This window comes from Schistosoma mansoni, chromosome 1, assembly GCF_000237925.1.
Source record: "Schistosoma mansoni strain Puerto Rico chromosome 1, complete genome".
NCBI lineage: Eukaryota > Metazoa > Platyhelminthes > Trematoda > Strigeidida > Schistosomatidae > Schistosoma > Schistosoma mansoni.
In genome coordinates this window covers 50818670-50830998 of record NC_031495.1, presented here as the reverse complement: position 1 = coordinate 50830998, position 12329 = coordinate 50818670, and the positions used below count along the sequence as shown (strand labels likewise).

Sequence of the window (12329 nt, the reverse complement as noted above, 5' to 3'; positions counted from 1 at the left end):
CGTTTTTGATCTGTGCATGAGATGACCATAAGTGAGGTAATCCTGTCTGTTCTTTATTTGGTCGAGTTAATATTTTGATTATTTTTATTAAGACCACAAACCGATCAGTATAAGACTACCATTGAAAAACTGGAAGCACTGAATGGCCGTTTCGTCATATTATTGGGCTCTCCAGCAGAGCACATTCATAATCTCACATACATGGCTCAAACTCACGACCTTCGGTCTTGTACGCGAACACTTAACCTCTAGACCCCTGTGTCGGCATCCGACGGTGTTAATATCTAACTTCGTGTAATATCGTGGATTGGTTGAAGCAGCGTGACCATAGATGTGCACTGCTGAGTAGTCCCATACTAGGGCAAAATGGCAGTTCAATGCTTCAAGGTTTTTAGTGGTGATCTGACACTTATCGGTTCATGATCTCAATAAAAGCTCAACAGTCTCCACAACCCCTTTGCTGATAATCTTAATAATTTTTGACAATAATTATTTAATGTAATTGTCTGTAGAAGTTTGAAAAATGTTTGTTTAAGTAGTTATAGATAGAATGTAAATTCTACCAACAGTGTCTATTTTGGCTCAATTAGCCGAAAATTCCCTTTTCAGGAAAACAAGAGAAGGAATTCGATGAGATGGAGTGCAAAAAATTAAAAGGTAACCTATAATGAATTTTAGTGGAAACGAAAGAAGATAGATGGTTAGAAGTCAGACAAGTAAACAATTGGTTGGTAGCTCACTGATCTGAAATTCAAGCTCTTGCTACGAGATCCGAAGGTCCTTGTATCGGTCCTCGATAAAGTCATGGATGTACACTCCTGAGAATTCTCATGGTAGAGCGAAACATCTGTTTAGTGTTTTGTGATTTTCACTAGTTATGTAACTGAAGTCGGTTCGTGATGTCAATAGCATGGAGCGGATACAATCGCAAAATAAAGAGCATGAAATAATTCTTAAATTTTAAACACAGGAAGATTAATAAAATGAACTGAAAATATATGAATCACTGGCAACGATTTGGAGTCATATCACGGTTCCAATCTTAGTGTCTCCACGTACATCCTAACCAAGAAGATCAGTTCTCTCTAACTCCTTAGCCCATATTTAGAGTACTGCTTGAGTATTAGGGCGGTTGTTGCTTCGTCGTAGCCCATATAGTCGAACAATAATCTTTGAATGATCTAAAAAGAAGACTGATCTTAATGATCTTGTGGCGTAACTACTGGACCCAAGAGGTAACTGCTTGAGGCCTATCACACGCAGTCTTTATGTGAATAGTTTTTGGTGTGTTATCTCCGTAATTTCAAAGGCATGTCATCGGCGGAGAAAATCCGTGGGGTACGATGAGGTGTTCTAGGACCGACTTTTTCCATCTTCTTTCTTCTGATGTGAGAAGGCAGTTTCACTATAACTGATGGTTGTATAGGTGAAGAGTTCCTTTATCGTCACAATCTAGTACAGTCAGGGGCACAACTTCACCCTTGAACTTTGAGTTTGTTGCTTTCATTAAGATTGATAGTAAATGACTCAGATTGATGTCATACTTTAGCGATTGTGTAGAGTAATAGACTAGAAATCATGTCACTATACGTTATTGTTCTATTCATTGTGCAATATCGTTTATTGATATTCATCTAGATTATTTTCCAAAAATTCGAGACCTGTATTAATTATATTTACCATTTACTTTCTCTACGTAGCTGGTAGTTCAAATTTATAATGTATCATTAAGGGAATTGAGTTATTATGAAATATGTTTATATTGTGTAATATTGGTTTAATTTTCAAAATAGGTCGATCATATCTTCTAAAATGTTTTAAAAAATGGCTAGTCTATTAATTTATTTGCTAATCAAAATATTTTGAAATAATTTAGAAAATGTGCAGGTAAAATGGATGCTTTTGGTAGTACTTTGTTCTTTGAAGTACACTGTTTAATTGGTAAGCTTTCATTATCATTCTGGACAACACCATCAGCACCTATCTCATGTAGTTGTATAGGTTGATGATTTTCGTCCAGAGATGCAATGTAAGGTCCACAATTAAATTATCAGCCTTATAAAACACAATACCACTAAATAGTTAACTTGTCTTATCACAAAATGGTATAAAATACAATTTCATTTTAAGAACTAGAAACTAATCATATTGATCAAATGAATAGTGTTGATAGTTTGAAGCTTTGTCCGTTTTTTTTCAATGTAAAGGTAAACAACTGAAATATCACTTACACAAATATACACAAACACACACACGTATACGTCAATTTCAAATGTTTGAACGACGAATGTAATATTCATTCTCGATCGTTGTTCATAAGCGACATTTTTATCTATTTGACTACTGTCGCCCCTCCCTCACTTGTATAGGTAACGTTCAAGCAACAATATGTAAAGTCTGTTGTGTGACATTAAAAAAACTGTATTATCAAGCTTTGATGTCAATTTGACAAGACAATTTTGTTTTTTTTTTGTGGAAAGTTGCTCCTCGTTGATGTATTTCTTCATTTTATCTTTCATACCTTTTTTAGTACATTTTACTTGATATGGATTATACATTACTTGACTTATATTGTGTTTACATGTGTGGCTAAAATATTTTCTGTTTTTTTGTATCCTTTCCTTTTTTTGTCTTCTCAAACCTCTATCTTCTAGTCTGAATGGAGACGCAATCATCCGCTTGTTATATCTGGATGTCAACGTAAATTTACCCAAGAATTATGGACTCCACAAAGTTTTTCAAATGATTTCGGTGATATGAAAACTACGTTAATTGATTGTGCCACGGGTGCTGAAATATCACGTTATACGTTAAAATCATTTTGGGATGGTTTCGAAAAACGTGAACGTAAGTGTTTGTTTGTTTGTTTATGTGTGTGAGTTTGTATTGTTAAAAAATGTTTTAATGTAAAACAAGAATAATAATTTATTTATGTATGGTGGTTTAAAGATCAATGAATGAAAACTATGTCCATATCGATGAATCTTTCTGACTGCTTTTCATGTATGTAGTTATTTTAGGCATTTTAATTGATCATTGAATAATGCCAAATATCATGTTTGTTTAGTCCTCTAATGTTACTGATCAAATTCTATCGATCAATTTGTAATGTGGTTACTAGTCCAAGTGACAGAACACCGTGTACAATAGTTGAGATGTTGCATAGTTGGAGGTAGTCGATAGGAAACCCTTCTTAACCTAGGTTTTTTGCCGAGCAGTAATCGTTATTGGGGTGTACGTGGAATTTTGAGAACACTGATGCTTCCTGTTGGATTCAAATTGACGTTAACAAGCTTTGAAGTTCGTCACTTTACCACCGAGCTATCCAGCCCTGATATATGTGACTACATTTCACTTATCAATACTGAATAAAGTCAACAGGAATAAGGTGTTAATTGTTTCTTCTCTTAGCCTTCTATACTGTTCATTGACTTTGTTTATTTGTCTATCTCTATAAGTTTATATTGAACATTGAATTAAAAAAGTGTAGAAATACCAATTAACTAAGTAACTAACTATCTCTTCTATTTCACGATACAATCATATTCAATCGATTCAATCTTTAACATAAAATTCCATTTATAATGATGTTTTTTTTTAATTTCTAAAAGAAGAGAATTAATCAATAAAGATTTGTTTTCTTTTATTCTCCAGTATGTTGTTATGTATGAGGAGAAAACAGACAGATAGACATAGATACATGGTTAAATGATAACAGATCATTGAGAGAAGATAGATTGTTAGATTGATAGATGATAGATAAACACACAGAAAATGCAATATGGAGAATAAAAATCCTGTTAACACATATGTTGCGAAAATTATTGAGATGGATTTATTTTTAAAGAGTAGAGGATATATTAATCTAAGGTTCATATGTTTAGATTGTAGGTGTACTGTAATTAAGAGTCTTCAGTTTTGACGCAACAGATGTAAACAGTGCTGACTGTCAATACAGTGGTTGAATGGCTCAAGGGTTAAGACATTTAATTATCATTCAATAGGTTTCATTTTAGAGTTCAGCTCCTCCTTATTGATTTTGAACATCCGGAAAGTATCACTCACACTCACATATAAGGAGTAGCGGAGAACGAAACAGGATGACATGTACTTGGTAAATGAGATACATCATTATCAGTTTACACAAAATTTACTTGTAACCACTTCTTTTTTGTATTTTTTATTTGAGGTTTATATACTTTTGGGTTTTTTTCATTCTGGTAGATACATAAACAAATGCATACACACGCTTTTATTCTGAACAAGTTTGAAATGATTACTTTCAAGCTATATATATATTTATCAGCCTACTCACTAATTAGGCAAAATAACTGGGATTACAGATTACTATTTTGCCGGTCCATACGTTTAACTGTCAAGTGGGAAAACATTCACCTAGGTCTTTCACTTTTTTCCTTTCATTGGTAATTTTCAATTCAATCTGATATCAATTCTGTAGAGAATAACTGAAAACCAATAACGAATGAATGGTTAGCTATCTTTTGATGGTGTGTATATTATTGAAAAGCAATGTACACTCACGAGCTTTCGACTGTACACTGAAATTAGGACTAACATTGGCCAAGATGCTATTAAATTAATTGTTCATTTGGGATCCAGTATTTTTTTAAATTTAGTCAGTTTGTGAAATGGTTTGATTTCTCATGCACCGTCATCGTTGGAATAAGCGTTTTCTCACTATCCTCTCGTCTCCATGTGGTCATATTGTTAGAATTTTCCAAGGAAAGTTGCTATTTCTCTCTAGTTAGTAAGTACATGAAAAATTATTGCGAGCATCTGGATTTATTCGCAACTATCTAACAGGAACATGTCACTGTGGCACAGCACAGAATCCACTATGAAAAACAGGAAAATTCAGTGAAATTTACAACTTGAGAATCAATCCCCCCACACTTCTGCCTACTTCACTTCAACCATTCATGGATAGGAACATTAGTATCCGCTGTACAAATAAAGTGTAGCCCATAGCTGAAGAAATAGATTTGTACGTAACATAACTATTGATTAATAAGTTAGTTTTTAATAATTTTCTTCAACTGAATAACTCTCCAAAATTCTATAAACATTCACTAATTAATCAACAGACGTAATTTTGCTTTTGTTTTATCAATTTATGATTTGTGTGTATTTGTTAGTTTATTTTTCTCGTTCTCTCTTCCTCTCTCTCTCTCTCTCCTACTATTTGTTTATTAATTAATGTGAATGAATTAACTCATTTGGAATAGAGTTGGAATGATTAGTTGATTATTAGGTTGTTATCATTATAAGTCAATAAATACCTTTACAAACTGGTGCAATAATCTACTTTGTTCCATTGTGATGGACTATTTCAATTATTAGAAAGTTGTATTGTGTGATCCGTATTGTATTCAAATGAAACAGTGGTACTGTTGCCATTTTATAACTGAACAAGAACCTGTGTGGCTCAGTGTAAGGGAGAAGACAAGGCTGTAGATGAAAATGCATTAATCACTGATTTTATCAATGACTTACGAACTAGTTAAAATGATATAAAAAAGTTAGTAGGTACCGAAGCAAAAGGTGTGGGGCTCGAATATCAGTCAGTGTAAACATCAACACTAAGATGGATGCAGATGCATCCAGCTGACGAGTACTAAATGCGACGATACCACTGCCAGACTTTATTCAACGTTACTCTATTTTTGTTGTCTCATAAACATGTTTTCAATTGAAGCTGTTCTGTTGTATTTTGTTTGTGATTATTAGAATCTATGTTGTCATGAATTCCCCTCTCTTTTATTATTCACGTTAGAAATTTCTTTAAATGCATTAATAAATAATAGTGAAATGTTTGGAAAGGGAAAAATAGAAAAAAAAACAAATGATCATGTATAACGTTTCGCTCCGAAGCTGAAAGAAGACAACTTTATTGATTTCATCAAGTTGACACTCTATTGCTTACTATGTCACACTAATTTTCTGTTCTGAATATACACTTTTTTTGTCCAAATATTAGACTATGCACATAATGAAAATGAAATTTTATTCTTTTATTTTGCTGGTTATATTTTATTTGTTTCGTTCGATTTTCTTTCCCCCGCACTCCAACAACGAAAGCAAAGTAGGGAGTAATTTATTCTACAATTTATATTTGATAATCAAATTTTAATTATCTAAAAAAGAACCCAATGGGTAGATAAATAATGGTCGTTGCCAGTTCCTTTTTTCTTTTCATGATAAATGTTTTTAATCAAAGATGAGTTATATAAATGCATAATGTATATGTTTATCTACAGAGGTGAGAAAAATATACATAAATGGGATTTTTAATGTTTGTGCGCATATGCTCATCCGCTGACCCATTTGTATTTGTTTATTTATCTGTTTGTGCATATACAGAAGTAAACGTGATTGTAAAATGTGTCTTTTTTGGTCTTTAAACTGACACTTATGTAAATGTGAATTGTCTTAAGATTGTCTTATCGGAAATCAAAATGCTCTGAACTAGCATGTTAAAATCTAACAAAAATTAATAATTTCGGTAGTTGAGATCATCAGCCAATTGAAGCTAGACCACTATGGAGAACCTGGAAGCACTGGACGGCTGTTTCGTACTATTGTGGTACTCCACAGCAGTGCACATCCGCGATAAATGATATTACAACAAGTTTGTAGTTTACGGTATTTAAACAAATTATGTTTCATAGCATCGATATGGTAAGTAATTGATAGAATAATTAATTAGGTAAGAGAAAGTTGGGAAAAGAGATAATAATAATAAAGTTAGTGTACATATCTGTTTATTCAGCACTGATTCACATACATTCTACTCCATACCTAATGGTTTGACGGCAATTGCTTAAACTACTGGACAACGTGCTACAGAGCAGGATTACACTTAACTTCTAGACCACTGAGTTTGCTTCGGATGGCGCTAATGACTAACTTTAATCGACTCACGATATTGTACAACATTCACCCATTGCCTGTGGTGAATAACTGTTCAATATGGTTGAACTCCACTGGTCAAGGCTTCTTCCTAGAACTCTTTGAATTATATCTCTAAATTATCCAGTAGTGGGCAAATGATTATTATCAATGTAGGACGGTTCGGGGAGATCGTTCAGTTTCCATATGGTTGAATTATGTAACCAGTAAGCTATAGGACAGTAACTATTTTGTTAAAATAAATATCACTTATTGTTGTTTACAATGGAATAATGACTGTTTTTAGCTTTGTTTGCACTTTGTAAAAGATGTCTTGAAGTAACGCTACAGCATATCCGTTTTTTCTTGTTTTTATTGAAAATTATAGGTCGAATCACCAGTAAAGATGGTCGTCCACTTTGTTTAAAACTGAAAGATTGGCCAACTACAGATGATTTTGCTGAATTGCAACCAAAACGTTTCAATGATCTCATGTTAAATCTGCCAATGCCAAATTATACACAACGTGATGGACAGTTGAATTTAGCCGCTAGATTATCATCATTTTTCGTATGTCCTGATCTAGGTCCAAAATTATATGTGGCTTATGGAACAGTCGGTTCATGCTCTGTAAGTATACAATCTTTATGCTTTAACATAAACATTTCATTAACTTTTATAGAGAAGGAACGATATCACATTATTCAGCGTCAGTTGTTATCCTTATTTTATTTAAGTATAAACATTTAAGACAAAAGTGTACCAGTGAATGCCGACGCCGTAATCCCAATGATTAGGCGTTCACCACGAACTGAGAAGTTTATTAGATCGACTACTGGTTGATTTTTTTGTAGCGCATTGCTTAAGGTACCTCATACTAGGACAAGACATTTGTCTAGTGCTCCATAGTTTTCCAACTCACTCCCACTAGAATCGCCCTGTGATGAAATCTACCAAAGAAAAGATATTTTTTGTTTGTCTTATGACAACTATGAATTCGGATCAGTCATACATCGATTTTATAACTGTTTGTATGTATGTGTATTTGTGTTTATGTACAAGGCAAACTTCAATTATGTGTTGACTTTCAAATAGAAGGAATTAGTTATTAATAATCTCTCTAGTTTCCTTTGACCCCATTGAGTAATTTAAAACAGATGTCTATCAATCATTTTTTCCATCTCATTCAACTAACAAAATCAAGTTCATACACTCGGTGTTCCTCCATGTTGAAAGATCGAAATGAAACAAATGCCAAATGTCCAAATCTTTGTTTAAATTAATTTCTCACTGTTACTTGTGCATTATGTAATAATTAATCAATTTATTAAACGTTACATAATCTGTTTTTTTGTCTTGTATGCTACAAAATAGTATCTGTCTATCACAATGTGGACTTGAATCTAATTCTCATTGTACATGTATATTTAATATCTTTGTTTATGTCTGCTCCATTAAACATTACCCTGTATATGTGTATGTATGTATGTAGGTATGTATGCATAAGTATGTTTATTGATGTGTGAATTATATGCATGCGTGATTAATTCCAAATTGGCCGATTTTGTTATGAATAGATCGATAGATGATGATGATAATATTTAAAATACCTGTTGGCTTTGTTCACATCTTTTTTTTGTTGCTGTTGTATTGATCGTCATATTTAAATTTTGATTTGATACAGTATCGTTGAAAGGATGTTTTGTTGTGTATTTTTGTTTGTTTTTTTTTGGAATGACGGATATTATTATTTTCTTGTAATGATGGAACATTAGTTAATCTGTAGAAAACAAACCAGAAAATAGAATTTAGACAAAAAAGAGTATTTTACCTTGATGTTTATTTATAGATTGTATATTACTAACAGATATTTATGTCTTTTATTAAAACTAAATAATGGATAACGCACATCTCATTCTATCTAGAAATTGTCATTTGGATGTGCCTGGAGTTGAATCCAGAAACTTTCACTTCAAATGATAATATATTATCTAATGAACTATTGAGTTCAAATGTTAGCCCATTCATATAATCATCAGTACTAGTTGCTAGCTCGGTTTCCTACTAAAATTAGATAAGGATAAACTATTGTATTGGGCTTTCTAACTATAGGTTCTTTGAAAATTTAACTGATTCTGCTATGACTTAATAAAAAGTAGGACGTATGCTAATTTGCTGTGGTCTTATGTCTGGCTTTTATCATGTGAGTTATCCACCAATCGGAATACGACTTGTCTAATCTTAACACTGTGCCAAATCAATGACGTTCAACTGGTATGAGCAGTCTAACGTCCTTATTGGCCCCTTGTCCGCCTAGCCTTTCCAATTGAGTCCAGAACACCAATTACAGCTTCTGCTATATGAATCTATGCGAATCATTTATTTCAAGCATACTCTGTTTATATACTAGACAGACAGACTGCATTACCCATAAAATAGAAAACAATACTTGTACAAGATCAAGCCAAATGTGGCTGTAAACGTGGGATACAATAATCAATAAACTGAATATAATTTAGGGACAGTAAATCGTACAGTAATAATTCATAGGTCAAAATGAAGCTTATAATAAGATGAACAGAGATATACACAATCTAATTACTCAATAGTTAAACAACAAGAATACATATAGAATAATAGTCCATTAATAGGTCCTGGGAGTTACCTCTACTTACGTCTTCACTAGGATATAACATATTCACTTATAAATCTTTTGTACTAGTGATATAATCTGTTCGACGATTGCAATACAGACAATACTCGTGTTATTTTGCCTATAGCTTGGCTGCACAGTTTAATTGCACCATATATTTATTCTCTTCCTAGACAATATCATCAGTAGCAGCCCGAAAATCTTTCTTAACTTGACTTTAACTTACAATGGTATATAAATTAGAACTTGTATTCAGATTTTTTCGCTTAATCCCATAACTCCATACCTTCCAGCATATACTTACTTGCTAACCTAATTATGCCAGCTACCCCAGGTGGAGCATAAGTCCCCGACCGGGTGTCTCCAACGTTCTCTGTCCTGGATTCTCCTTTTATGTTGTTTCCGAATGCTATTCACTCTTTTGATTTCTCCCTTGAATCCCCAGAGTGATATGTTCTTCGGCTCTTCTCTTTCCCTTTTTCATTGGATATCCCAATTTAGGGCTTTTTTTGTTATTCAGTTTGGTGGTCTCCTCAATGTGTGCACTATATACCTTCAGCATCTTTTCCTAATTTCCTCTCGTATAGAGAAGTGTTTATAAATACTTGTACCATTTTTGATAATGGTTGTAGTAGTTCTTCATATTTCAGCTCTATACAGTGAAATTGTCTTGACGTTTGTATCGTAAAATTCTGACTTGGATGTTGGCAACAGACAATTATTTTGAGTTCTATACCAACATCACATTTCAACTGATTTTATCTACATTTTTTTCATTTCTTTTATTTTTGTTTGCAGATTAGTACAACAAATTTGCATGTAGATATAGCTGATGCTGTAAATGTTATGTTGTATGTGGGACAACCGACAGATTCACTGAATGAAATGTTAACTAATGCTGAATCAATTGTGAACACATTAACAAGTGCACATATTGATGATAATTATCTGGAAAGAGTTTTAAATTGGTTGAATAAAATTAAATCACATCAAACTGATGTACATACTAATGAGAATAATAATAATAACACTAACAATACTACTACTACTTTTAGTTCTACTACTCATGAAACTGACTCCGAAGGTAGGTTATGCCATTATTTATTTCTGAACGTTTCTTATTGATCAAATTACTTTTATTATAAAAAATGATGAATGTAATCTACTAGATAGCTAAGCACTTTTTTCAAAGTCAGTAGTGGTCGTTTCTGTGTCAATGTTTAGTATTATGAAAACCTATATTTAATATTGGGTGGATAAAAGCAGAGAATCCTTGGATCTTGACGGTTTAGTAGTTGACATTGGCTACCAAGGGTGTACCTGAAATCTTCGGGGGACTTACACTCTTCGTTAGATTTGAATCCGTTTAACCTCAGTATCATAGTCATAGTTGTTATCACGTAGGTGGGTTTTCGGTAATCCACTGAATTTCTGTAGGGTTGATACGTAAACTAATGTTTATTGGTATCTTGATTGGTAGAATTTGATCAGTAATCGAAGATTACGGTAAACATTACAGTGATCAATGATCAGTCAGTGTAAATTTTCGCTTGGACTTCATTTTACCGTTGTCAGTTAGTCATTTAAAACAACTAGTTACTCTGATTAGTTTGTTTTGTGTAATAAGAAGACAAAGATCATCAGAACTATATGAGATATTAGCGTAATAAAATTCGGACAATCTGATCACATATATACTTGTTAAGACCTATCCTGGTAATACTGATTTATTATCCAGTATGACATGTTTCGAAATATATTGTGCTAATATATGACATAATTCCAATAATCTCCATCTTCTTATTGCATTATCCAAATTAGTCAGCTTTGTTAGCTCATTTTCCTTCTTGACATTCATTGAAAATCAAGGTACACTAGGAATATGTTTGGTTATTCTGTATGAAAGTCTTCGCTAATGTGCCGTCACGATCCAAATAAAGATGAAACGTGAAGTTTTAAGTTATGATGGCGGGTTCATTATCTTTGGATTATTGTCCAACGATTTACGTATTCCCGACGTCAATTATTTCCTGTACTCAGGAAACCAATGTACATTCTCATTATTTTGTAACGGATACGGATGAAGTCTACCTATCACTACCTCTAACTAGAGCTTCATCACTAAGTCCCATATTATTATTATTATTATTACTATTATTATTATTATTCCATGGTTTGATTGTATGAAAAGTATATTCCCAATTTATTTGTTATAGATATCCCAGGAGCATTATGGCATATATTTCTACCGGAAGATTCAAATGGTTTAAGAGAATTTTTATCAAGAGTAAGTGAAAATGAAACTGGTACACCAGTGGAATCAGGCAGTGATCCAATACACGATCAATTATTTTACATGGACCAATCATTATTAGATCGTTTATATGATTGTACGGGTATTCAACCATGTACTATTGTACAATTTCATGGTGATGCTGTATTCATTCCAGCCGGTGCTGCTCATCAGGTAGTATTTTAACTCCTTCTTCCTTTTTTGTTGTCATACTCAAAGTTAGGTCGTACTATTTTTTTCTTAAAAAAAAGCAATGTGCCCTCTGTATATTTCACTTCTACTATTCCGCGTGATGTTATAGTTTATACCTATTTACCCTTGTTAAAACAAGATCACTATTAAGCAGTGAAAGACAGTCGCTAGCAGTGGAATCCAGGATGAGCATTTCGTCCTATTTTTGACTCGTTAGCTGGATGTGCTTACATCTTAGAGTGAGTTGGTGTTCATTCCGGGGCTCGAAACCATCACCATTTG

The 12329-nt window shown here is 33.0% G+C and overlaps 1 protein-coding gene across 1 annotated transcript in view; it reads left to right on the top strand.

Moving 5' to 3' along the window:
- Smp_161400 (jumonji domain containing protein-related including hairless) overlaps nt 1–12041 on the top strand; it is a gene marked incomplete at both ends in the record, with an annotated part of 41971 nt that extends 29930 nt beyond the window's left edge. The window contains 4 exons of the mRNA XM_018794760.1: nt 2655–2847; nt 7298–7539; nt 10361–10646; nt 11779–12041. Coding sequence (XP_018649140.1) covers nt 2655–2847; nt 7298–7539; nt 10361–10646; nt 11779–12041 — 984 coding nt within the window. The remainder of the gene's footprint in view (nt 1–2654; nt 2848–7297; nt 7540–10360; nt 10647–11778) is intronic.
- Between the last annotated feature and the right edge of the window lie 288 nt (nt 12042–12329).